This window comes from Chrysemys picta, chromosome 22, assembly GCF_011386835.1.
Source record: "Chrysemys picta bellii isolate R12L10 chromosome 22, ASM1138683v2, whole genome shotgun sequence".
Taxonomy (NCBI): Eukaryota; Metazoa; Chordata; order Testudines; family Emydidae; genus Chrysemys; species Chrysemys picta.
This window is the reverse complement of record NC_088812.1, coordinates 6,772,578-6,800,289: the sequence shown is the minus strand read 5'-3', so window position 1 is coordinate 6,800,289 and position 27,712 is coordinate 6,772,578. Positions and strand designations below refer to the sequence as shown.

General features: G+C 51.2%; 1 protein-coding gene and 1 long non-coding RNA gene across 5 annotated transcripts in view; one reads left to right on the top strand and one right to left on the bottom strand.

Annotated features, from left to right (window-relative positions):
- Positions 1–300: 300 nt before the first annotated feature.
- The window catches only part of TECR (trans-2,3-enoyl-CoA reductase), a 44,421-nt gene continuing 17,009 nt past the window's right edge, over positions 301–27,712 (top strand). For 2 of the 4 annotated variants that reach the window (XR_010594451.1, XM_065576183.1), the window contains exon 1: positions 24,989–25,341. Coding sequence is in view for 2 of the 4 variants with exons in the window: in XM_065576183.1 (XP_065432255.1) it covers positions 25,171–25,341 (171 nt within the window). In the remaining 2 variants the exon portion in view is untranslated. Of the gene's footprint in view, positions 482–24,988; positions 25,342–27,712 lie in introns of those variants that run through there. The other 2 variants (XM_008173438.4, XR_010594452.1) reach the window with 2 other exon arrangements.
- On the bottom strand, positions 478–21,324 carry LOC112060322 (uncharacterized). The gene is made up of 3 exons (XR_002889644.3): positions 20,444–21,324; positions 19,946–20,348; positions 478–5,929 (listed from the first exon to the last, which is right to left on the bottom strand). It is a non-coding gene; the product is annotated as an uncharacterized LOC112060322 (long non-coding RNA).

Below are 27,712 nucleotides of genomic sequence, written 5' to 3'. Positions count from 1 at the left end.
CACGGTGCTGCTACGGGGCCCCTTGGGCCATAGGACCCAGGAAAACGACCCCCTGGGGCTGGGGCCAGGCGGGGTGAGGCCAGGCCACCCCCAGGAACGGACAGGGGCTGGTCCAAGACCACGTGGGGGAGTAGCGACCCCTTCCCTGTAATTGACTCCGAGCCTGTGTCTCGATAGGCTCCAGGCGGGCAAAGCTCTGAGGGGATTGGCGCGCAGATCCGTCATTCCCGCCCACCTCGCTGGCTTGCGATTGGCCGGAGCCTCGTCACGCGTTTCAGTTTCCATGGGGACGCTTGGGGCGGGAAGTCGAGCCCCCCCCAAGCTCTGATTGTCTGGCTCTCTGCGGCCTGGCTTCTAGGATTGGCCGCTCCGACTGGTCGGACCCCGCCCCCCAGGTGAGACTGGGGGCGCGTCACGTGAGTGGAGCGGGTGCCAGGCGGCAGCGGCGGTAGGAGCGCGAGGAACTATGAAGCACTATGAGGTGAGGAGGCGGCCGTGGCCCCGCAACGCTCGACCGCAGGGGCCACCTTCTGCGGGCCTTCACTCAGCCCGACAGCCAGAGAACCGGCCCCTTAGCGCTCCGCCCTGAGAGGCGGTGGGCGCCCAATGCGCATGCGCCAGGCCATGCTAGAAGGCGCTAATGCGCATGCGTGGGATGAGCGGGCGGGGAGCGCATGCGTAAGGCGCGAAGACCGTGACGGGGAGGCGAGAGGGCGCATGCGCTTAGCTGACCTAGGGACGAGCTGGCGTTTGCACATGCGCTTAGCGAATGGTGTGGGTGGGAGGGGTGAGAGCACGCATGCGCACATGGTGGAAAAGGGGCAGGTGGGCATGCGCTGGATGGATGTATTTATATCGCAGGGAAGGGGGGGGGGGGCGCTGGCTAGGGGGGCAGCCCCCCCCTTGCCCTTCCCAGGCTGCTTGCCCTTGATTGTTGCAGTTGCTACCAGCTTCCATGCACGTGCCCCGCTCTGCACGTCCCTTCCCCCAGCAGTGGCATCCCCAGAGTCACAGGTTCCTGCTGGCTGCACCGCTCCTTGAGCCTGTTTTCAGTCACGGCCCAGCTAACTCACTAACAAGGCACGTGCATCTCTCAGAACCATCCTCGGCCTGTGGCAGAAGTTAGTGCTGGCTTGACAGCACTGGGCGCCCCTGACCCCTAAGCAGGGGCAGCGCTGGCAGCCTCCGCGTTTCCCCAGTATCTTCCCTGACCAGCGTAGAGGGGGATTCGGGCTCTGTGGCTGTTTCAGGCCTTGGGGACACATCAGATGGTAACTCGCCATCTCTGTTGGGCTGGATTCCTGCTTACGTTCCCTTGAACCATCCAGTGTCTCAACCCGGTGCCCTACTTCCCCCCCCGCCCTCTTCAAATAAAAAGTGGGTCTTTCCTCAGGAAGAGGAGCAGGTTTCTGTAAACTACCTGAGCTACTCCCGTAAAGAGAGGCTGCTGAAATCAGCTCGGACAGCTATGGGGAGAGGAGGTCACAGCAATCCTTGCACCTGTCTTGTAAACAGATATATATACCCAGATATGCAGGGCTATTAATATTGGCTATAAGTACAGCTCCCACAGCAAGCTCAGCAGTTTGTCAAACGCTTCACATGGCAAACTGTCCCACCAGAATATTGAGTGTAAGGCATGAAGTAGGGGAAGATTTAATAACCCCCACATCTGCTCTTTTGAGCTGGGAGGAGAATCTGGAGTGCGGCAGGCCATCCTGCAAACTGAACATTGTACTCCTGACCCTTCCCGTCCTGAAGGACAGATGTGTGTGCACAGACATGCTCTTCCTGATTCGCTGACCAGGGCAGAGCTGGTTACCTCATGCAGGTCAGCTAATGTCATCTGTGGTCTTAACACCCTCTCTTTACCTCTATTGGCAATGGCAGCTGAACCTTTTATGCGCATTTAATGATCCCTGGCAGTTGTACTAATAAGGATACAAGTATTTGAAAGCTGTAGGCACACCTAGAGGTGAGATGACAACCATATGGTGAAAATTAAAAGTTACATACAGAGGTGTGGGATTTGTGCTGCTCCTAGCAGTCTGGGCTGCTATCTGCATGCATATCAGAGAGGACAAAGGTCTCCTGCATCAGACCTGTGTGGACAGTTCTTTCTTTGCTTGTCTTATTGCCTTATCACAGCTCTGTGCCCTTTGGGTCACCTCCCTGAGCATAGAAAAGGGAAGATCTATCCGTTCCCCAAAGCCTGGGGTTCTGGGATTTCCCTGGCAAGGAGGACTCCCCCAAAAGACAGCTGTATTTTCAATTCAGAAAACAGGTACCTGTGCATCACTTTCGGCCTACCCCATGGAACTAGTTCAGGAATCCTGGCTTGTGTCCTCAGACTCTAGATTGTCTCAGTGGGATTGCTACTAAACACCTTTTTATGTGGCTCCCAGCCTATGTTAATGGGCATCACGGAGCCCAGCAAACATGGAAGGGAAGTGCAGGGACCTTTGGCACATGGAGTCTATCACAGCTCTTCCAATGGAAGGATTCCACACCAAGGGAGAAGTAGCTTGAGGCGCCCTCTCTGTCGCTGTATCTCACGTATTTGTCAGTCTCTAGTTTCTAAGCCCTGATTTTCCTCCCACCACAGAGGAGTTGGGAGAAAACTTGGAAAGCTGGTTGGATTGGGTGTGCCGTGTGATCTGACTAATTGGACCAGGGCCTCTAAAGATAACATGCAAGCTCCCCGTTGCTTTGCAGCCCTGAAAATGCTTGTCACTGTTCTAGTCTAGTGAGTCTTGTACTCCCACTCACTGGGAGAACAAGGGACTCTCCCACCTGCATGTTACAGCTAGCAGAACATTCAGTAGGGGAGTGATAATGGAATATGGAGTCTTGTGCTCCTAGGTGACTGGTTTAAATCCAGCCCTGGTTGGTAGTGACTGAAAAAATCTTATTTACCGTCTTACCGGCTTTCAGTGACCCGTGTGTGAAACAAATTTGTTGGGTTACAGTCCAGTTCCCACTAGTCAAGCATCCATGTCACTGACCCCCATACGGACACTAACTGGTGCCTTAGCTGACAGCCTCAACAGGGACAGCAATGACCCATAGATTCCAAGATCTGAAGGGGCCACTGTGATCCTCTAATCTGCTCTCCTGTAGAACACAGGCCAGAGAAAGTCCCCAAAATAATTCAAATCAGCTGCAGAAAACTGACTTCCCGTCTCGTCTCAAAGGCTGAGGATGTTTCCAGGAGAGGGAAGCTTACACTGCCAGTCCTGTTCAGAACATATTTACAGTAGCACAAAACGTGCTTCATTAATAATTGTGGTTTTAAAAACCTCAAGGTTCCTTTACTCTTGGTCTTAGTCAGCACATGGCTGTGGCTGGGAGGATCAGGGAAACCCACAGAAGCCAGTTAGCTAATGAAACCTCTGAAACACCAGCTCAAACTAACTTTTTTGTAAGAGAGGCAAACTTTGAGCTTCCCTGAGAATGCGGAACTTGCAAGGTTATTGTGAGCTCTTTGGAGCTTTTAGTTCTGTGTTTGTGTAGCACCTAGTACAAAGGGGTCCTGGTCCGGGAGGACTAAGGTTGCGTGGTCCTGCCACAGTATAAATAATGTGTGGTTGCTTTGAGCTGAGGGGATGTGTGGAGAGGGAGAAGAGCTCTCAGAAATGGTCCGTTTGTGAGGACTTGCACTGGGTAATCAGTAAAACAATCTGTATCACTGGTTACTGATGAAATTCTTGAAATATATTGAATCTTGCTTCCTTCTTCAAGGTGACCCTTCGGCACATCTCACTCACGCTGCCTGTGTATAAATGGCGTAAAGGGATCCCGCCGGCTAGCTTAGATTTTGCAATAAGCGTTCTTTCTCTCTCCTGTTATTGCTAAGAGTGGAGCAATATATAGAGGTGTGGTAATTGCTCCATAATTAAAGTTGCAGCTGACTTTGCATTTTTGGCCTTGCCATTAAAATCTGCCAAGTAACTTACTGTATGGGGCCAATGTGACTTTAAGTATAACTTTTCTACCAGACTGGCAGTGAATTGGATGGGATTTCTGTGATAAGGAGGTGCTCAGAGTTCAAAAACTCTTAATGTTTTTGTGCCACTTTGTAGCAAAAAGCAGGAGAGAAATAATTTGGCTTGCTGGAGTCTCCTCAGTGAGACCTAGTGACCAAATCAATTGAGTTGATTTAAAATCTACTTTCAAGGGATTAGTAAGCTCTTACTCTTGAGTGTGCAGCTTTCTATAGATAGCTCGTCGCCAACTTTGGTCCAGATCATTCAGTGCCTGCTGGAGAAGACTTAAGCTTTTCATTTTCTTAAAATGTCTCTAGCCCTTTTTCATGCCAAGGCAACTCAAAATGTAACCTAATCGCTAAGGGAAGACTTGTCAATGGAAACGAGGATTTCCCACCCAAAGGCACTCATGATGGGGAGACTTCCCATCTTGGCCAGGGGTGTGTGTGTGTGTGTGTGTGTGTGAGAACTGGGCGTGTGGGGTGGCTTGTCAGGCCTGCAGGAAGGGAGATGGCCCATTGAGCCTTGGGAGGGTTGTTATGCATGCACACTTGAGCTTTAGTTGACTCTATAGCCCCCTTGTGAGCCTTCTGATGGGAGACTCCTCTTCATGCTGGATCGCCTGCTAGGATCAGCTGGGCCTATCTCACCTAATCAAGAGAGACCAAAGTGCCTGTGATGGCAGCAAATTGGTCTCCTGAGGACTGAAGTGCTTTGGTCTAACTGAAATCACTGGGCTCAGTATTGAGGTATCTGGGTGAAATGGAATAGCCTATGCTCTCCAGGTCAGACTGGATGATTTAATGGTCCCTTCTGGCCCGAAACTATGAAAATCTGCCTGGTCTGTGCCTTTAGAAGACAAGCTCTTCAGGACAGGGAGGCTGTCAGTTGGGCACATCAGACCCACTGCCCAGTTGGATCTAGCTCCAGGGAATTATAGTGGTGAAGCTGCCTACGTGACCTTTACCAGCTAACATTTCAAGTCTTCTGGAGCTAACAATCAATGCATTATCTCCCACTTCTGCATACTAATGTACTGCTGGCTTCACCTCTTTGAGACAGTGTAAAGTAATGGCTGTTGTGGTAAGACTGTCAAAGCATATGGGAGTCAAGTAGTGGGGGGAGGAGCAAGAGGGGAATCGGAATGATGTGACTTCCTTCCACCTCTAGCTGGTCATGAGGCGTTAACCTTGGAAGTATCCAATCTCATTTGAAAGCTGATGGTCTGGGGATCTCAGCTTGCAAACAACATAAAGCACTTGTTACTAGGCCTGAATGTAGCAATGTATATAGAGGGCCAAAAATTAGGTAGGACCGCACACTTCCAGGAGGACAGCATATCCAGTATATAATGAGCTGTGGTAACAGATACTGACCTCCACAGTCTTTGGAGTCATTAGTTAGATAGCTAAGTTTAAACTCCCCAGCATGCCAAAGTCCAGTGCTTGGGTACTGGGAATCTTGGCACTTCCTGCAAGAACTTTCTTTGCTGAGCAGCCTGGGAATTAAAGTCCTGGTGAATCACAGTGAGCAAACAACTGTCAAACAGTGTCACTTTAACAACAACTGATGGCCCCTTTGCCTTTGTATTCCTCAAACAACCCCTCCCCTAATGCAAGGTTCAGGGTGCATGGAAAGAGTTTTAAAAATCTTTTAAAGAAAGAAAAACTGTTTAAGACGCCAAAGTATTAAGTGTGGAATTGGGTGTCTAACTCTACTCCAGATGAAAGAAGCAAAGGGTCTTCCAAACATTGACTCTATTCTCTCTTTGCTGCTTTGCGGTGTGTAAAGGCCTGGAAGGTCAGGAGGTTTTGTGTTGGGGTTGGATTTTTTTTTTTTTGAATACTCTATTACCTTTGAAATGTTGGGTACGTCTGTCTGGTCTCTCCTGGTTTTGCTTGAGGACTCACTGGTAGTCCCAGAAATGGGGAGCTTGAAGATTCCTGTGTGAGGGTTTTAAGAGACCAACAGTCAGAATAAAAATCACTGCCCCGATTAGTCAGTTGGGATTCTCTTTTTTGGTCTGTGTAGTGTCTTCATCTGCCCAGTTCCCCACTTCTTAGTACCCGACCTAACTTGTAATATTAAAACCCGACAGAGCCTCTCTACATCCCAGAGAAACAAAGGGAACACACATTTCCCCCCCTCTTCTCTGGTCACCTTGACAAATGCTCTGGAGGAGGCAATTTTAATCTTTTCTGTGGCTAGAACATACTAATAATTCTGGGATTTCTCGATGGAAGTGCTGCTTGGTAGCCTCTCCCTAGCTACTCCTGCTAATGCTGCCGAAGGATTAACCTGCTTGTGGGTTGTAGCATTTGCCTCAGCAATACAACTTCAAAAGCCGGTGCAATGCCACTGCTCATGGAGAGCCGCTGATGAGGCTAGAACTAATGTGGTAAGTGGCCCTAGGAATGCAGTAGAGTGATGAAACATTTAAAGACAAACTCACAACTGGTATTATTTCTCCCAGAAGCTTCAACCAGCGTCTCTGTCCTATTGTTAGTGTAGCCAGTTAGAAACTGTGCAGACCAGTGTGGAATTTGAGATCAGGCACCAGACTGGGAGTCAGGAGACTGGCTTTGCCACTGACTCCTCATGTACCAGTCACTTCACTGTCTCCTTGCCTCCATTTACCCATCTGTTAAATGGGGATAACAATACCGATCTTTGTAAAGTGTGCTGCGATCCCAAGATGTAAAGCCCCTCTAAGTGCCAAATATTAATAGAATTTGGTTGGAGTTTTTGGGGTGGGATTGTCAAAAACTCCTGCTCTAAAAACTAACTCTTAAATCCCGCACTCCTCCTGTATCCAAAAAATTGATAAGCTCCTCAGGGAGAGGAGCAATGCACAATGGATGGGATCCCACCTGGGCAAACACAGGGTTTTGAGTTGAATTGTGATTCCCCAGGTGCTTCTTGGAAATCTACAAGGAGCAGGGTGCTTGTGAATATCAGTGCCCCGTTCATGGGTGCATATCGGTCTGATGGAGCAGGTCAAACGTGGTGCCCACAGCCAAACACGTTTGGTTGGCCTGGCTTACATCTCTTTGGCGGGTGCTATTCTTTTAATGCCATTGCCCCACAGCAAATAAAGATCAAGTGAGGTCCTTTTCTGTGGTTGCCCTCAGTGCTCTGCTCCTGTCCATGCTTCATCTCTAACCCTTTTGCCGACACTGGTACTGCAGGCAGAGGAGGTGGGTGCCTTGTGAATCAACCTGCCGGCAGGGGGTTGGTAAACTTCAGGTGCTTGTTCCTAGCAGAGAGGCCTTGAATTTGGCAAATCAAAGGGACACACTCTCAACTGTTTTTTTTTTAAATAGGGACTGTAAACAGAAAGGTCTTTTCCTCGTTGGCATTACTTCCCCCTGGAACAGTTAATTAAATTGCACTTGTCACTAGTCTGTTTCCTTTGCATTTCTTGCTGCTCAGACAACAAAAGTGATTTCAATCAGTTTGTGCAGTGCATATGGTCCCTTTCACCTTCAGGTGGTTAGTAGCAACGGCTGGGTTGCAAACACCACCGGTGATGCGCATTCTTAAAACAAAAAGAACGAGGAGTACCTGTGGCACCTTAGGGTACGTCTATACTTACCCGCTGGTTCGGCGGCAAGCAATCGATCTTCTGGGATTGATTTATCGCGTCTTGTCTAGATGCGATAAATCGATCCGCGAAAGGAGTAGGTGGAGTCGACAGGGGAGCCTGCCTGCCGCGTGTGGACCCGCGGTAAGTACCTTTAAGTTCGAACTAAGATACTTCGACTTCAGCTACGTTATTCACGTAGCTGAAGTTGCGTATCTTAGTTCGAACTGGGGGCTTAGTGTGGACCAGCCCTAAGAGACTAACAAATTAAAAACTATTTCCCCATGCTAATTTTCCCCCTACTGTTCCACCTTCTTGTCAACTGTTGGAAATGGGCCATCCTGATTATCACTACAAAAGTTTTTTTTCTCCTGCTGATAATATCCCACCTTAATTGTTAGAGTTGGTATGGCAACACCCATTTTTTTCATGTTCTCTGTGTGTGTATATATATATATCTTCCTACTGTATGTTCCCCTCCATGCATGTGATGAAGTGGGTTTTAGCCCACGAAAGCTTATGCCCAAATAAATTTGTTAGTCTCAAAGGCAGGGGTGGGCAAAACTACGGCGGCCCGCGGGCCCATCCTGCCCAGCCCCTGAGTTCCTGGCCCAGGAGGCTCGCCCCTGGCCCCTCCCTTGCTGTCCCTCCTCCCCCGCAGCCTCAGCTCGCTCACTCCGCTGCCGGTGCAGTGCTCTGGGGTGCAGTGCTCTGGGCGGCGGGGCTGTGAGCTCCTGGGGCCTGACCCGGTCTCTGTGCTGCATGGTGGCGGCGGCGGCGCAGCTGTAGCACCGCCAGCCACTGGTGCTCCAGGCAGCTTGGTAAGGGGGCACGGAGCAGGGAGGGTTGGATAGGGGGCAGGGAAGTTTGGGGTGGTGGTCAGGGGGCAGGATAGGGGTCGGGGCGGTTGGGGGGTGGAATAAGGGGTTGAATGGGGGCAGGAGTCCAGGGGGGGGCAGTCAGGAAAGAGGGGGGGTTCGATGGGGCAGTCAGGGGACAGGGAGAAGGGGTGTGTGAATGGGGCAAGGGTCCTGGGGGGGGGGCACCACCCTCTCCCCTAACCGGCCCTCCATACAATTTCTGAAACCCGATGCCACCATCAGGGCAAAAAGTTTGCGCGCCCCTGCTCTAAGGTGCCACAAGTACTCCTCCTTCTTTTTGCTGATACAGACTAACACGACCGCCACTCTGAAACCATTCTTAAAACAGTTATTTGCACTTTAAAAGAAAATGTTTCCATGTTTCTGTAAGTTATATAAAAGCTTGTTGTTATCATTGGCTGTTTCATAAGTGCTCCAGGCCAGGGATTGTCTCTCGCTTGTGTCTGTAGTGTGCCTACCACAGTGCGGGTCTTATGTACTACAGCACCAACCAAGAATATCTCTACCTTGATGTGATGGGAAGGTTAGTGTGTAATTACTTCTCAGATCCAGATGAGGGTGTTGGAGTCCCTTTAGCACTTGGTCATCCATGTGGACGCAAGAGGGTGCTGTTGGCTGTTTGATGCCAATCAGATGTGTTTTGATTTATTCTGTTTTCAGTTAAGTCCTATCCTAACCTATTCTGGTTTTCATACCCCCTGAAGCAGCTGCTGGCTGGTGAAATTGACAACTGACTGGCTGAGCGCATGTGCCTATCGGGAATACATCCCGCCCGAAAGCCTGTTACATGTTAACCTGCTGCTCTCTCCCATCTGAGACCCCCCACTTCTGCAAGTGTCCTTGAGCCAGTCCTCTCCTGTCAGCAGAGTCCAGTTGGAGAGGCAGGCACCCTTTTCTCTTGCCTTGCCATGGTGCCCACTGAAATCATCCTGAGCATCGGTGGTCCAGCGGTGGCAGGTGCTAGCCGAGAACTTTGGAGAGCCCGTTTCATTTCCTTGCTCTGCTGCTGACTTTCTGCATGACCTTGGACAAGTCACTTAGTCTCTCTGTGTCTCAGTTCCCCATCTGTATAATGGGGATGATGGCACTGCCCTGCCTCACAGAGGGACTGTGAGGATAAATAAATTAAAGATTGTGAGATGCTGGGGTACCATGGTAACAGGGGCCACATAAGATGTCTCCTCACCCCTTGCTTACCATGGACTTCAGGACTCTTTCCACAATCAGTTATGTGATTGCTCAGAAAGACCCTCTTGCCAGAAAATGTCTCTGGCTAAGGCTTGTGCTGGGGTTTCCATCATTGCTGCCCTCTGCAGAGTCGTGTAACCGTGCTTTGCTCCCAAGCTCTGCCAAGACGAACACCTGTTGCTTGCTATAAATTGAGAGCCCACACTGCTATTAAATAAACGTCAGAAAGCGCAGTCTAAAAGAGCGGCCACTGCCACGTCACTTCATGCAAAATCAAGCTCTGCTGTCAGTTGCAATAACCACACGGCAATTTAAGGGGTTGGATTAATGACTTATTGGGAGCCAGATATATATAGGGCTGGGAGCACATTGGGTGCTGAACTCTGGCCTGTGGTCCTGTAAACTTTGCACACGATGTTTTGTGCAGCTAGAAAGATACAGTGCAACTCTGAGGGCCAAATTCTGCTTGCTTAATCTGGGGTAACTGCTGGGGATGATGGAGTTGCACCAGATTTTGCAGGGTGTACATGAGAGGAGAGTCTGGCTCTAAAAAATAAGAAGCTAAGACAGTACAGGACAGGACTTCAGAGGCAAGGAGACTGAGGCCTTGGCTACGCTTGCGAGTTACAGCGCTGTAACACCTCCCCCAGCGCTTTAACTCGCTCCCCGTCCACACTGGCAGGGCACTTGCAGCGCTGTATCTCCCTGGGTACACCGCTGCAGGTACTCCACCTCCCCGAGAGGAATAACAGCTGCAGCGGAGTGGCTACGACTCACGGGTGTGAATGTGGCCAATCCTCTCCATTGTTGTGACCGGCTGCAGGAATGCGGAAGTGCCGGTTTCAAAGCTCCTACCACAGAGAAAAAGCAAACAGTTTGCAGCTTGCTTTGAGTGAGTGAATGAATGAGCAGAGGTCCGGGAGTTCGGAACTTGCAAAATAGAGAGCTGACATGCTCCAAAAAGCACTCTCTCTCCCCCCACACTCCCTTTCACAATCCACTCCCCCCCTAGTTTTGAAAAGCACGTTGCAGCCACATGAATGCTGGGATAGCTGCCCATAATGCACCGCTCCCAACACAGCTGCAAATGTTGCAAGTGTGGCCACACCACTGCGCTGGCAGCTGTCAGTGTGGACAGACTGCAGCGCTTTCCCTTGCTCAGCTGTACAAAGACAGGTTTACCTCACAGCTCTGTACAGCTGCAAGTGTAGCCAAGGCTTTAGTGACAATGATTGCGAAATGCTCAGGGAGGTTAGAGAGACCACAAAAGCAGAAAGTGTAGTAATAATGGGTGACTTCAACGAGCCTCATATTGACTGGGTAAATGTCCCCTTCAAGCATGATGCAGAGAGAAAATTTCTAGACACCATGAATGATGGCTTCCTGGAGCAGCTAGTCCTGGGAACCCACAAGAGGAGAGGTAATTCTTGATTTAGTCTTAGACCAGATCCTGTGATCCACTTAAGCGGCTATATCTGAACCGCTTGGTAATTGTAACCATAAAGTGGTTAAATCGAACATCCCTGTCGTGGGGATGATACCAAAAAATCCCACTCCGGTAACATTTAACTAGGGTTACCATATTTCAGCAAGCAAAAAAGAGGACGGGAGGAGCCCCGCCCTAGCTCCGCCCCTGCCCCTCCCACTTCCCGCCCCCCCAGAACCCCCAACCCTCCCCCCGTTCCTTGTCCCCTGACTGCCCCCTCCTGGGACCCCTGCCCCTAACTGCCCCCCAGGACTCCACTCCCTATCTAAGCCTCCCTGCCTCTTGTCCCCTGACTGCCCCAACCCTTATCCACACCCCCACCCCCAGACAGACCCCTGGGACTCCCACGCCCCATCCAACCACTCCCCACCCCCTGACAGCCCCCCCCAGAACTCCCAACCCATCTAAACCCCTCTGCTCCCTGTCTCCTGACTGCTCCGATCCCTCTCCCCACTCCTGCCCCCTGACAGCTCCCCCCCAGAACTCTCAGCCCCCCACCCCGCTCCTTGTCCCCTGACTGCCCCCTCCTGGGACCCTTGCTCCTAACTGCCCTCCAGAACCCCACCCCCTACCTAAGACTCCCTGTTCCTTGTCCCCTAACTGCCCCCTCCTAAGACCCCCCCCAACTGCCCCCCAGGACCCTACCCCCTACCTGTACCCTGACTGCCCAAAACTTTCTCCACTCCCCCCAAAAAGCCCCCCCCCTGTTTCTTGACTGCCCCCTCCTGAACCTCCCTGCCCCTTCTCCTGCCCCCTGGCCCCCTTACCCTGCTGCTCAGAACAGGGTGTTGGGCTCTGTGCGAGCCGGACACGTGGCTGAGCTCCCCAGCACAACAAAACCCGGTCCCTGGCCCGGACCGGGCTGCAGGGGAGAGCTGCCCTTGTATCAGCACAAAGTGCTCTCGCTCCCGTTTTGCTACGCTGCATGGCAGAAACCGCTCCCAGTTGCAAAAGGGGAGGGCTGCACTTTGTGCTGAGACACTTGCTCAGAATGCAGGGGGGAGGTCCTCTACAGCTGCTCCGGAGTCCAGCCCGGGACTTTCCTGCAGCCCTCCCAGCCGCTCGCTCTGCTCTGCCGGGGGAGGGGAGAAATCCCGGACATTGTGAGTGCTTTACAAATTCCCCCCGGACGCTATTTTTAGCACAAAAAGGAGGACATGTCCGGGTAAATCCGGACGAATGGTAACCCTAATTTAACTTTAAAAAGGGGAACTACAAAGAATGAGGATGCTTGTTAGAAATTCAAAGGAGCTGTCACAAGGGTTAAATGCCTGCAAGCGGTATGGGACTACTTAAAAACACCATAATAGAGGCTCAGACTAACGGTATACCCCAAATAACAAAAGACTAAGAGGACCAAAAAAATGCCATCATGGCTAAACAGCGGAGTATTGAAGGCTGTTAGAGGCTATGGGTCTGTCTAACTGCAATTAAAAACCTGCGGCTGGTTCATGCCAACTGACTCACGCTCATGGGGCTTGGGCTAAGGGGCTGTTTAATTGCAGAGTAGATGTTTAGGCTCGGGCTGCAGCCTCTTCTCTAGGACCCTGCAAAGTGGGAAAATCCCAGAGCTCTGGGCAGCCTGAGCCCGGAAGTCTACACCACAAACAGCTCCATGAGCCTGAACCCTATGTGCGCGAGTCTGCTGGCACAGGCCAGCCGTGAGTGTCTAACTGCAGTGTAGACTTGCCCAGAAAGGCACCTTTTAAAACTTGGAACTCAGATCCTGGTGAGGATAATGGGAAGGAGCATAAACTCTGGCAGGGTATGTGTAAAAGTAGAAGAAGACGGGAAGAAAGAATTTGAGAAGCAACTTGCTAAAGATGCAAAAACTGACAGTAAGAATTTTTGTAAGAAACAGAAGCCTGCCAAAAAGGCAGTGGGGTAAGGTGACCAGATGTCCCGGTTTTATAGAGACAGTCCTGATTTTTGGGTCTTTTTCTTATATAGGCTCCTATTATCTCCCAACCCCATCTTGATTTTTCACACATGCTGTCTGGTCACCCTACAGTGGGGCCACTAGATGACCAAGGTTTTAAACGAGCATTCAGGGAATACAAAGCTAAATGAATTCTTTGCATTGGTCTTCACCACAGAGGATGCAGGGGAGATCTCCACATCAGAGCTCTCCTTTTTGGGCGACAGATCTGAAGTGCTGTCCCCACATTGGTGAGTCAATAGCAGAGGTTTTAGGACAAATTGATAAATAGTAATAAAAGTCACCAGGACCCAATGGTATTCACCCAAGAGTTCTGAAGGAACTCAAATGCAGAATTGCGAACTACTAACTGTAGAATGTAAAACCTATCACTGGAACACGCCTCTGTACCAAATGACTGGAAGGGAGCTAATGTAAGGCTGATTTTTAAAAAGGGCTCAAAAGGTGATCCTGATAATTATCGGCCGGTAAACCTGGCTAATTGGTAGAAACTATAGTAAACAACAGAATTCTCAGATGCATAGATGAACACGATTTGTTGGGGGAGTCAACGCAACTTTTGTAAAGGGAAGTGATGACTCACCTGTCTATTAGAATTCTTTGAGGGAGTCAACAAGCATGTGGATAAGGCTGATCCAGGGGATATAATGTACTTGGATTTTAAGAAAGCCTTTGACAAAGTGCCTCTCCAAAGGCTCCTAAGGAAACTAAGTAGTCATGGAATAAGAGGGACGGTCCTGTCATGGATCAGTAACTGGTTAAAAGATAGGAAATGATGGGTAGAAATAAATGGGTCAGTTTTCATAATGGAGAGAGGTTAACAGCAGGGTTCTCCAAGGATCTGTACTGGGGCCCATGCTGGTCAACATATTCATTAATGATCTAGAAAAGGCAGTGAATAGTGAAGAGGCAAAGTTTGCACATGATACAAAATTATTCAAGACAGTTAAGTCCAAAGTTGAGTGCGAATCGTTACAAAAGACTTGATCAATGTCAAAACTGGGAGTAGAACCCCGCAGTCTTGACCCCCCCTCCTGTACTTTAGTCCGAAGCTCATCCCTTCCTTGTGCCCTTAGCAACCAGGGTGGATTTGATTTAAATCACTAGTCAGGAAGACTCGATTTAATCATGGGTTTCTACATAAAAGTGCATTCTTGTTGGTTGTTATAACCTTAATACATATTCTTCACAACTCAGAGATAGATGTAGGTTTCATTTTTAGAAGGCACACACTATGCATTTTTAAACAGTGATTTATTTTCAAAACCTTTCAGATGAGTTTTACAGCTATATCAGAAAAGGACTGATTGTTTGGTTATTTCATTTACCAAAGGTAATCGAAGCAGATATTTATGAAGTCATTGGGAGGTGAACTATCTCCAATTCATCATTAATATTTGGAGGATTTTCTTGCCATGCTATATTAGGAGGAGAACATCACCAGACAGACATTTAAATTGTTTTATTTAACTAAAACAACAACGTTATATATTCTGGATTTTTTCTTCAACAGCAAATATATACACCTCTACCCCGATATAACGCTGTCCTCGGGAGCCAAAAAGAATCGTACCGCGTTATAGGTGAAACTGTGTTCTATCGAACTTGCTTTGATCCGCTGGAGTGCACAGCCCCCCCCCCCCCCCCCCCCGGAGCACTGCTTTACCGCGTTATATCTGAATTCATGTTATATCGGGTCGCGTTATATCGGGTCGCGTTATATCGGGGTAGAGGTGTAATATTTTAACAAAACAAGCATATGTCCCTCACTTCCCACATTTATCTCCAGACTTCTCCTCCTTGTCCAGATCTATTCCGCCCCCAACAATCTTCTGTTCATTGAACTTTTTTAAACTTTGCACTTTTGGAGTGACGTAAGGGATTGACTCTGTGTAACAAATTTGCAGAGGGACAATAGGGTTGAGGTCTGTTATTTCTCGCCTCTGTATATTTATTTATTTATTTAAAAATATTTTTGCTGTTAACAAGCATGTTACCTCTGGAGACACAAATCCACAGTTGGAGAACTGCAAAACTAAGCATCTCTGATGGTATCTTCTAGACTGAGCACTGAGTCCCATTGCGTAGATAGAAAGATTAACCTAAATCCTCTATACAGAAGCCCCTGGAACCCCATAAAATTGGGTCCCTAATCCATGAACTATTGGAACTTATTTACAAAACTTTTCTTAAACATTACATGAATATATTGTCTCATACTATAGAATTAGAATTTATAATCCCTATTCCATGATGAGATATCTTTGAGCTATAATGTATCTTAATTAAAACTATCTTTAGATAGTTTTTTTTCTCAAAAAGCATTTTATCAACAAAATCCAATTTAAATTAAAAAAAATTGGATTTTTTGTTTTGTTTTTTTAAATCATAGTTTCTGACAGGGTGGATAAAAATCAACCTGCCTAACCGTCAAAAGACAGGCTAATGGGCTAGATGCAGCATTGGCCCGACCCAGCAGGGCTGTTCTTCTATCTATGTTCTTTTATAAAGATAATTCCAGCACAAGTCTTTTCTGTATCGGGTCTTTTCTCACAAACCCCTTCCTCACTCCCCTGGCTGATGATTCTACTGCTACGTCTAAAAATAACTTTCTTTTCTCCTGTTTTAATGGACGAGTTTTCAGAACGAACGTGGGTGTCTATAGCTCTTCCTCCTTCTACCCTGCTGCTATTTCAAACGCACCCACAGGGGATGGGAAAATAACTCTCACTGCCAGTATATGTCTGGGATAAGTGCCATCCACCTGCCAAGATATAGATCACTGCAAGTCCCCAAACACCTCCAGCGTGCTGTAAATCTGACCCCTTGATCTGATCCCAAGTACCAAGTTTGTCCAGGCTGCGTGTGTGTAATGTGGGCCAGATTCTGCTGTCACTTATACAGGTGTAAATGCAGTCTAATCCTGCAGGCTCCGGTGGATTTGCAACGATGTCACTGAGATCCGAGGGTGGTCGGCGCTTTCCACATGTGGGCTGAGCACAGGGGGAGGAGAAGCAAATTTGAGTCAGAGTGAAAAATGCTATCGTGGGCCCTGAGCGAATGGAATGCAGCACTGTGCTGCTCGTAACACTTCACAAGGTGGAACAGATTACAGGGTGATGTCTGCCTTGGAAACAGTCCCCGGGCCTTTGCTGCCAGCGCCCCTCTGCGCAGGGGAGGGGATTTCTGAGGTTCAGAAGTTCAAGGAGCAGCTGATGGCCATGCACAGACTGAGGCTGTTTACGTTCCCAATTAGCAGGAGTTAAGGGATAAAGTTCCCACATTCCAGTGCTGTATGTGGTTACCCTTGAAGGGGGGAAGGGGCTGAGTCTGCCCCAGAAGAGGTCTCCGGTCTCTGAGCTCACCCTGTACAGAGGGAGTGGCCCCTGCTGCAGCTCTCTGCCTTGTGGGCTGTGACTGGCTCTCACAGACAAGGATTTTTGGTGTGTGTCACTTCCCTGCTTTCTGCTCCATGCCCTTTGGGGCTTGTGGATTTTGCAATGCGCGTCCCATTGGCATTAGCAAAGGCTAGTAGGAAAGGGCTGAAGTCCAGTGGCCCTTCCTTTAGTGCTTTGAAGGCTGCAGCGCCCACTGTTTGCTGGCATCAGGCCTGTACTAACATGGCCATGTTGTAGGAGCTTTCTTATAAACAGCTCCGCTACGTCCACCTGGCAGCGTTCTTCTGATGAGTCGCTTAACAGAGATCTGCAAGTGGGGATGGTTGGGAGGGAGTTGGGCTCGTGCCTTTGAAAGTTTAAGTGGGAAAAATAACTTGTTAGATAGTCTCCTCCCCCCTCCCCCCAAATATCATGACAATCTAGCCTTCTCTTCCTGTCTTATGCTGCAGTCCTCACAGAGGACCAGAGAGCTAACCTGGGAGCTTTCTCAGCCCTTCATTGAACAGGTTGGGGTTTTGGATGAAGGTACCAAACAGTTACCAAAGAACGTTACTTCCCACGGTTTGTTAGGCTTTCAGGTTAAATTGCTGTTGCGCAAAACCAACATTTTCAGTGGGCTGAATGCAAATCACTTCTCAGTGCTCAGGTTTCACGTCCTTGGTGCTTGTGATGTAGTCCTCTGTCAAGTTCTCCATCCATTGGGTCTTCCAGGAAAAGCTGGTAGATTAGACCCAAACTTCTATTGTTAATTTAACACCCTGTTTTTTCCTTTTAAAGAAGCCATGTACCCCCAGTCCTTACTTTTCCATCCTCCTTTTCGATAATGTACAGGATTCGTTGTCTTCTACAACTTTTGTTCTCTCCCCTCATTTGATCTGATCTTTCTGGGGTCCCTGCTAGTGGAGGAAAATATTAGGGTTTGCACCCTCACATTCAGCCTTCAGAGTTCTCCCTGTATCTGCTCTTCAGTTTGGAGCATGGTCTTTGTAGCCCCTTAAAACCAGATTCTTACGGGACAGGTGCAACCAGTGATAAAATGAATCGAATGGTGGAAGGATCTGTGCAAGGGAGGCTTTGGCATTAGAGGCTAGGGAATCGAGCATTGCATGACTCCACTGCTATCCAGGAACCTAGAGAAGGCTGATTGCGGTGTAAGTCCCTTTTAGGGTACTGGCCTCTGAACAACTCAAGGACTGCTGTGACTGCTTCTGGAGGGGCGCCTTGACCAGCCCCCCTTGCTGCCAGGAGGGGTGACATGGATGATGGCGCTTCCAAGGCAGGGAGAGCTGGAGACTCCTCCAGAGGGGATCTGGCCTCCACTTAATTTATCAAAAAGTGTCTCCTGAACCCAGCACTTTATATAGATTGGTCATAGCGTCTCTGGTTGGTTCCCGCTGCTAAGGTCTGCCCGCTGCTACAGCTAGTGAGGTGACTCTGAGCGGCAGCACTAAAGCGACAGTGGCTGGCTGTCTCTCTCCTCGTTAGAACACTCTTTCTGGTAGCTGTCAAGGATGTCCTAGAAACAGCAGCTCCACAGGTGCTCTGCAGTCAGCCTGCCAAAGCAGGGCTTACCCGGTGCTGGGTTTCCCATGGATGGGGCCCCTTCCATTCTGGGGTCGCCAGTTCAGTGGAACTGCCTCTGGGACCCTCTGCTCTAGCAGATCAGGGTAAATGAGGCTTTGAGATGCAGCTTCCTGATGGCCAAACAGCCCCATGCACGGGCACTGAGTGTGCACCACGCTCCCTAACCTAAGGGGACATGGGGTGCTAAAAGGGGTCGGGGCGAAGTGGTGTTTCAGCGGGGAGAATCTCCTGCCCTTTGGTAGCTATACCTTGTACTGACCCCCACTAGCTGCTGACGTTACAATCCTCCAGCAGAAGGGTTCCTTCGTTGTCCAGCCCATGGTACCCAGCAAAGGGAATGCTGCTCCTTTAGGAGAACTTCCCCTGTGTGGATGAGACTGTCCCTATATTAAAGCCCCCACATGCACTGGCCAAGTCCCTGCACCTTTCACCAGTACGGAGACGGCTCATGCTCCTTACAGGAATATGATCAGCTCATGTCCTCGTTCAGTGTCGACTAGAAGAGAGCCTGGTAAATGGGGAAATAGAACTCCCTCCCCATCCCGGCTGTGTCCTGGGCCTTGGGGAATAGCCCCAGTTCAGCAATTGGCGTAGCTGACCCTTAAGCACAGACAAGAGCATGCTGAGCTTTGCGTCTGATTCTGAGACTACACATGGACTCTGGGTTCTGCTCCCAGCGTACACTGAGCCGCAGCTGCCTGACGCTTTACCACATGCCGCGCCCTCCACTGCTGGCCAGTCTTCCCCGAATAAACACGGTTGAGGCAGCCCACAGCTTCCTGAGGGCTTTGGCTCTCTGCCCTGCAGCACGCACTGTTCCAGACGCTGTGTGCCGAGCCTATGATCCCCCTGCAACCAGTGTCCGTACGAATGCCCCGGCCTCTCCCCAACCATCCCTGGATTCTGTCCTTCCCTAAGAATCTCCTTCGCTGGGTCCTGGGAGGATTAGTATTCAACATACTGAGCATGCTGGCTGGGCCCAGCAGCCAATCTCTCTCAGAAGCCCACATACCAGACGCTCCCTTCTAAAGCATGTGCCAGTTCTGCTGTCTCCATCCTGGTAGGGTTACCATATTTTCAGTGTCCAAAAGGAGGACACTCCACGGGGCCCCGCCCCAGCCCCGCCCACGCCCCCAACTCCACCCCTTCCCCAAAGTCCCCGCCCCAACTCCGCCCCCTCCCCTGTTCCTGCGAACATTTGATTCGTGGGAAGCCTGAAGCAGGTAAGGTGGGGGGGGAGGAGGCGCGGCCCAGTCTGGCCCCCCCGGCGTCTCCAGCTTGGGTCGGCTCGGGCCCTGGGGTGCCAGCCCCGGGCCAGCCCCCGGCCGAGCACCCCCGGCCCGCCCAGCACTGCCGGTCCCTGGCCCGGCCCCCGGCTCTGCACCGCCGGCCCGGCCTCCGGCCCCCGGCTCGGCCCGGCCTCCGGCCCCTGGCTCAGCACCGCCGGCCCGACCCCCGGCCCCCGGCTCGGCACCCCCGGCCCGCCCAGCACTGCCGGTCCCCGGCCCGGCCCTCAGCTCGGCCCGGCCCAGCCCTCGGCTCAGCACCGCCGGCCCGGCCCCCGGCCCCCCCGGCCCAGCCCCCCCCGGCTCGGCGCCCCCAGCTTGGCACCGCCGGCCCGCATGTCCTGATTTTCCCGGACATGTCCGGCTTTTTGGGATTTCCCCCCGGACGGGGATTTGGAGCCCAAAAAGTCGGACATGTCCGGGAAAATCTGTACGTATGGTAACCCTACATCCTGGGGAGCAGCAATGTTTCCAGTGGTTAGAGCCAGGGGTGTATGTGTGGGAGATCTGGGTTCTGTTTGTGGCCTCGCCCTGACGGACTGTGAGACCGTGGGTATGGCATTTTGTGCCTCAGTTTCCCCCTCTGTGAAATGAGGATAATGATACTGACCCACCTTTGAGATTCTCAGATGAAAAATGCTGCCTAGGTGAAAATTCCTGTCTTCACTTGTGGGGCAGCTGGCTCCGCCCCAGACACCTGTTTGTCCTTCCTAGTCACCAGCCTGGACTTCGGCGTCTGAGTCATCGTGTCAGCTATGGAAAACCGCAGTCCATCTGTACAGTAATGGCCTGTGCCACTTACACCAGAACAGCTTCACCCTACCCCCGCCGATGGCCTCTTCAGCAATGACAGCAAACGGAGTTTTAGGCCCTGGGGTCATGATGTGTCTGATTATTGGCAAGTGAATAATTGCTTGTGTCCCTCTGGTGTTAAGAGGCCAACGCAGGTGGCTTGATTTCAGATGGTGCCTGCTTGCTTTCTGATCCGCTCCAAGCGGGCTCTGTGACCGGGGAACTCTAGGGAGAAGTTGTGCAAAAAAAGAAATAACTACAGGTGCCCAATTGATCCTGCTAGCAACATTTTAGCCCGTCTCATTGTTAGGGATACGTACCCTGCACACGTGCCTGTGGCTTTTCATCACATGCTGTTGCCTCTGTCTTCTGCTAGACCTGTTTCGAGGTTCTTGCAAGGAGTCCAGGCTCAGGGTAAACTTCTCAGTACCCGGATTGGTGAGCCCAATCTATGCAGCGTAACCCAGCCTGACTGTGTTACAGTTAGCCGCTTTTCCTCTGTAGCACGGAGTTATTTTAGCAGGGATGTCCCTTACCTTTCTGTGCCCAATGGGCTGCTCCACTGTCCCTCTGCTTTGCTCTTGAAACGAGCATGGTTTCTCTCCAGCTCCGTCTACAGTGGAGAGCCTTTTCTGTCCCACGGGGATCCCATAGGGGGCCTGCAGGGTCGTGGTGGTTTGAGATCGATTTCTCTGATTCCAACCACGTGCTGATCCAAGACCCCCTTCTGGTGTAAGTCCCCCAGTCTGTCCCTCACGTCCAGTGTCTGCTGTTTGCGTGTTCAGATATTGACTGGCTCAGCAGTCTCTCTCCTGCTGCTTCCCCTGCACGAGATTCCTGTTGTTTCCAGGGTTTAGAGGCATATGATAAACCACCCTAGCCTCTAGAGCCCAGCTTCTATTAATACACCTGCTTGGACTCAGTCCTTCCAATCTGCTGAGAGTGCAGAACACGCGCTCCCTGCCCCCTGCAAGCAGCCATGGGCCGCATCCTTACAGAGCGACAGCTTCACGGAGACCCATCAGGAAGGAGAGAGGCTTTCTCCCCTTCTGTTTGTGGATGTGGCTGGGAAGGGGGTTCTGAGGGTGGGTGTGGGTACGCAGGGGAAGGAAAGGATGAGTTACAGACACATTTGCTCACGTGCACCTCTGTGCCGTTTTGATCTGATTTTTGTGTAGCTTTCCCCTTGAATTTAAAGCCTTTCCAGTCCATGCATCAGGGCCCCTGAAGCACAGACTTGTGTGCTGACAGGTTTCAGAGTAGCAGCCGTGCTAGTCTGTATCCGCAAAAAGAAGAACAGGAGTACTTGTGGCACCTTAGAGACTAACAAATTTATTAGAGCATAAGCTTTCATGGACTACAGCCCACTTCTTCGGATGCATATAGAATGGAACAGGTATCTCCTCAATATATGCTCTAATAAATTTGTTAGTCTCTAGGGTGCCACAAGTACTCCTGTTCTTCTTTTTGCAGACTTGTGTGCGTTATCTTTGAGACAACGAGTTGTTCACACGTTGGGGAGCTCCTGGGTGCATGTGACACAGTCCCTGTCCCTTTCTTTCTCCGTTTGTCTGGGGGCAGTTTTCGGGAATCCACAAGCTCAGGAATTTGTCACCTTCTCCACTGCTTCAGTGCAAAGTGAAAATAATCCCAAGTGTCCCTCGCAGTTCTCCGGGGAGAGCCGCAGGAAATGGCACTCTCTGCCCTCTGAATTCTGCAGATACCCAGAACTCCCCCCGACGGCTGGGAGAGCGCTGACTGAACACCCCCGCAGCTGTGAACTTTGAACTGTTTCATAACAATTAATGGTTCAGAATGGCAATGAACAGAAGCAGCAGGAGACGGAGAGAAACTGTCTGCTAGTTTTTGTAATCCTGTCATCTTTGCACAGGCACTTAAGGCCTGTTTTTTTCCTGCAAGTCTGGTCGAAGTCAGGGGGAGCTGAGGCAGATTCAGAACGACTGCAAATCAGGCCCTAAAACCTTTACACCCAAGTACATTGGCTTATTCTTATTTGTGTCTATAGCACAATGGAGCCCTGATCTCAGCTGGAGCCTTTAGGCTCCAGCTGAGATCAGGGCTCCATTGTGCTAAACCATGTACAGCCACTGAGGCCAGGTCTACGCTATGAACTTACATCGGTGTAACTATGTCACTCAGGGGTGTGAAAAATCCACACCCCGAGCAATGCAGTTATACTGACCTAACCCATAGTGTAGACAGCACCCCGTTGTCACAGCTACCGCTTCTCACGGAGCTCGATTAACTATGACAGGAGAAGCTCTCTCACATTGGCGTGGTAGCATCTCCACTGACGCGCAACAGTGGCCCAGCAGCACTGGTGCAGCGTTTTAAATGTAGACCTGCCCATAATAAGACACCTCCTCTTCCCAGCTAATCTATAGACCAGGCAGACAGAGGGAGGGAAAACAGGCCCAGAGATTGGAAGCGACTGGCCCATGGTTACGGAGCAGGTTGGTGACAGAGCAAGGAGTAGAACCCAGGTCTCCTTGATGGCTGACTTCAGACCGCGGTTGTAGTACTTTCCCCAGGGGAGAATCGATAACGTGACCTCTGCTCCGGGCTTCCTGCTGCGTTCACTGCTGATGATGCCTTTTTTGGTTCAAGGCTGTTGGGAATCCTTCCTGCAGCTACCAAAGGTAGAAGGTCCTGTACTAACCCATCGCTGTGTTCCAAGGAGACCTGCCTAGATTTTCCCTATTCACTGCCACCTCCTTAAGTCCCTGAGAGATGATCTGCAAGTTTCCCAGCTACTCCAACAGAATGATTGAAACTTAACGGCTGGACAAAACCCAAGATCTGAAAGCTCCCGCCCATCCTGGAGCCCCAGTTCCCATGCTGCGTGCTCTGAACTCAAACCAGGCCTTCTGCAGCTCCTTTTAAAAATGCAGTGTTAATTCAAGTGTGAACCGCCCACAGACTTCTCACTCTTCTGTGCAAGCCAGTTCTAACTTTTAGCCAGTTCTCAGAAGTTTGCCTAATTGCCTGGGGAGATGGTGGGGCATGTTTCATATGATAACGGCATTTCGTTTTTGCTCTCCGAAGAGCAGTCCCTGTTCTGTTGCTCACAGACTGTGTGTTGCAATATTGTAGGCATCTGTGCTCCTAGCAGGCAAGTCTCAGACTGGCTGGCTAATTGATGCACAACGTCATATCCCGCACCCTTAAGAGTAGGGAACAAGTACTACTTCTTTTGGGGAAAAATCCCTAACCGGGCTTAGCTTTAGGAAAATGCCTTTTTGCTTAAGCCAAGGGTCAGCGTCACCTCTGTTAGCAGCACCAGAGCCCTAGTGGAGATGGATTGTCAGCTGGTTTGGGTGTGTTTTAAACACCATCTCTTCTAACTCTGCTCAGAGGAAGTCTAAGGTGCTTAGTGATGAAATGTCAGTGGCAGCCCATCCCTGCAACAGTGGTATTGCTATAATATTTCCCTGGTGGAGTCGAGGCTCTAATCTGTCAGTACAAAGCTTCCAATGCTTTGATTTGTTGAAGGTCTGGGTGGGAGGCTGCATTAAGAACAGGTGGGGAGAGAATAGGGAAATCAGGAGAATGCAGTTACAGTGAAAAAATATACTGCATTTAAAATGTAGTGAGAAGAATGAGCCAATGGTCCTTCAAGCAGAAGATCTCCCCAAAGCCAGGGCCAAGCTTGTCATGTGTGCACCTGGGAATTCAGGAACTGCTGGACTGAGACAGACCTGGAGTCCATCTAGTCCTGGGTCACGTCTCTGAAGTTGGCCAGTGCTAGCTGTCTATACTGTACCTACTGTAATGCCATTTCCTGGTGACGAGGATGGAGATGTCTGTGAATGCAATGAGCAGCTTTTGTCTTCAAGTGGGAGGTTTTATCTTAGCCACTGTAGTTTCAAAGACAAATCTTATAAATGCCTAGCTGTGTATTTTAAACCTGCTGGCCCCTTTGTCTCAATTATATCCTGCAGCAGAGAGTTCCACAGATGAATTATGCATGTTATTCTTTTAAGTAGCAGAGGGAAATCCATCAGTCTGTGGGGCTTATTCAAGCGAAACCATTACCGAGCACCATAGGGGAGATGACCAGGGCCGCCCAGAGGATTCAGGGGACCTGGGGTCGTCGGCAGCAGGGGTCCTTCCGCTGCAGGTCTTTGGGGCACTTCGGCGGCAGGGGTCCCGGAGCGAGTGTAGGACCCGCCGCCAAACTGCCATCGAATACCCGGAGCGGAAGGAGCCCTCGCGGCTGAACTGCCGCCCGCAGCGGAAGAAACTCCAGGTCTTCGGCAGCGGGTCCTTCACTTGCTGAAGGACATGCCGCCGAAGACCCGCCGAAAACTCTCGTGGGGGCCCCTGTGGGGCCTGGGGCAAATTGCCCCACTTGCTCCCCCTCCCCCCTGGCGGCCCTGGAGATGACTGGTTAGTTCCTATCTGTATAGCACTTAGCACGATAGATTCTCTTTCCAGATTGGGCCCTCTAGGCATTGCTGTAATACTGACAGATAGATCTCACAGGAACGCAAACTCTTGCTGCTGTGAGATTAGCACCCGATCAGCTCCTGGGTGCTTGTGAGTATTTCAGGACAGAGAGACTTTCACCAGGCTGGGTATGTTGTAGCCTGCAGTGGCCCATTTAACAACTGCAAAGTCTGAATGTGACTAACAATCCGGGTGAATGAGTGTGTGTGTGGGGGGGGGGGGGCGTTTATCCCCGGGGTAATGGCAGTGCCTTTAAAAAGCTCCCTGGTAGGAGCTGCTTGCTTGTGAGCAGCTAGGCTCAGTTTTATATTTAGCTGGATACCGTAGTGATTCACCTCCCTGTGCTATCAGGTTACGCCTGGGAATCGGCCTGCAGAGCAGACCTCTGCTCGCCGGGCTGGGTCCCTTCATGGGGCGGCCCCTGGAATCCTCCCAGAGCAAGGGGAGATCTCGCTGAGCCTTGGAGAAGCAGCTCCCTTAGGAATCCACTCACTGGGACAGCCAGGACAAAGCTGCAGGGTCGAGTCCCAAGCTCCACACGCTTCCTGGGGTTTGCTTGTAAAACTCGTGGAGAGGCATGGACACGAACGTGGTGCCCCTGGAGGGGGGCCAGCCCCTCCTGATGGGTCTGAACGGCATCGAGTTCAAGCGTTACCCCAAGGCCACGAAATCTAAAAAGGCTGTTCTTTTCTTTGAGGTGGAGATCCTGGATGCCAAGACCAGGGACAAGCTGTGCTTCCTGGATAAGGTAGGCCCCTGCCCTGTGCCCTGGGGGCGGGGAGGGGGGTGGCTGCTGTGGTTATTGTAAAGATGCCCCCTGGGCCCTGAGTCATTTCTCAGTGGGGGTGGGGTTGTCCCTTCCAGAGTGAAGCACGTTCTCCCCTCCCTTAAAACCATCCTGAAACTCCCAGGTTCAGAGACCTTCCTCTGCCTCCCGGCTACAGCCCCAAGGCATGTGGTCATGAGCGATGGGTGCCAGAGCGTGACACCGTGCAGCCAGGTCTCAGCCTTTGGCTTCTGAGCAGGGAGGTTTGGCCACCTCGTCCCAGCAGAAGGAAGATCCTTTGGTGCACCAAGGCCCTTGTCTTTGTCCCCTTATGTGCCTTGAGAGGTGGGTGCTGCCTCTGCTCAGGGCTGGGAGCCCCACTGCCTTGCTGAGCAAGGGCTGGGGTTTTCGGTGTGTTCAGAGCGAGCCAGCAGGGGTAGGGACGGTCTTTCAAGCGAGCCAGCAGGGGTAGGGCGGAGGGCTCAGGGGACTGACCGTGGGGGATACAGACGGTTTGAGCCCTTTGCAGGCTGGCAGTCGTTACGCACCTTGGTTGAATTTGCTGGGTCTGGGCCGAGTGCCTAGCAGACAGGCACCAGCATCCCAAAGAGCTGCCAATGGGAGTGGCCCTCGCTGGCAGCCTTAGCAGAGAGGGAGGGGATGTTGGCGTGGGAACAAGCTCCACTCTGCCTGCTGCCCTGGTGCTGCCCAGGCTGTGAGTACACACAGGCTTTCAGGGCTGTAAATCCAGCATCTTTCGTCAGCCTTAACGTAACACAAAATACTCCCATCTGGTGCAGGCTCAGATGCAGGGAGCCCCAGCCGTGTGGCTCTGGCACCTTGGCCACATCCGGGGCTGAATTCTCATTCTGAAGAGGAGTAAATACATTCCTGGCCTGCCTGACTTTGCATGCAGTTCAGGCCTGACCTGTTTACACACACGTGGGTTAATTTGCACTGAGCTGGCGGTGTGTGTTGGGGGTTTTCTTAGAAAGAGAACAAAACACAAACTCTCGGTTTCTTTAGTTTAACAAGTGCCTGCAGTCTGAGGTGCTTGGTGGAGTTACAGCGGCCACACAGAATGTAGCCTAGCCTCGTGCAGTGTGGCCGTTTGTGCTGATTCCACCTGCAACGTGCCGTCCTTCAACCACTTTATCAAATGAGATGGGGAGCCAGCGGGATCTGATGGCTAGAACCTGGGAGGGAGACTGGGGTTCTAACCTGAGCTCTGCCAAAGACTTGCTGTGTGATTTTGGGCTAGTCCCTTCCCCACTGTGTGCCTCGGTATCCCCCCCATAAGATGGGGATAATGCTACTCGCTCGCCTCCATAAAGTACCTTGGTCTGTGCAAAGGTCAGTTCCTCGGAGCAGGGAAGCGCCTTCCTGGGTGGTTTGTACACCTAGCACAATGGGGGCCTTGTTCCTGATTGTAGCCCCTGGGTGCTGGTGCAACACGAACAGCAGTAACGATGGCAGGCACGTGTTTTTAGCAGGGGTTCGCCACGGAACCAGGCTCCCGGGGAAGGGGGGGATTCTCTGTCTCTTGGTGCCTTCGAGACAGGCTGCCTTTCTGGACGATGCTTTAGCCAGACCAGTTCCTGGGCTCAGTGCAGGGTGACTGGCTGCCAGTCTGTGGCCTGTGATAGGCAGGAGGTCACATGAGAGGATCCTGTGGCCTTTTTTGGGCCACCTGCCAGGAGGGCGTATGGAGTCTCCTCTCCAGCCCAGCTACTAGAAAGAGGTAACTGGCTGTGTGGTCCATACAGAGGGCTGGGTCCGTGAGACACTCCTCTACCCAAGAACTGCCACCTCACACAGCACGCCTAGGAAGGAGGCCCAAAGGTGCCGTCCACTGCACTTGTGCTGTTGTTCCCTTCCCAGCCTGTGGATGCCCACACGAGCTGCTGCGGCAGCAGCCCAGGTGTAAATACCTCTTCTGCCCCATCACCAGATGCAAAGAGGCTGCAGCGTTTAACCAGACATGCCAGAGCTAAACTTACTGCCATTCCTGTGTGTCCTTCGTAGCAGTTGGTGGCAGCTGCCCAGCATCAGAGACCAGCTCTCCCAGATCCTGTGAGACTCACTTCTGTCGTGTTTCCCCCCGCCCCCCATTCTGAGCTGATCCCTTTCCCTCTGGAGACCAATCTTTCTGTCCTGCCACTGCAGAGCTTCTCTGTTTCTGCTGCCCACCTAGGTGCTTCCCATTTCAAGCCCCACTTCTCTGCTGGCACCCTGACGGGTGTTATCCCATCAATCAATCAATACGGATTGATATCACTGGTGCTTGCCCTTACCAAGCTGAATCCCAAAGCAGGGAGCAGCCTCGTCCATGCCCCCAAATCCTAGCTGAATG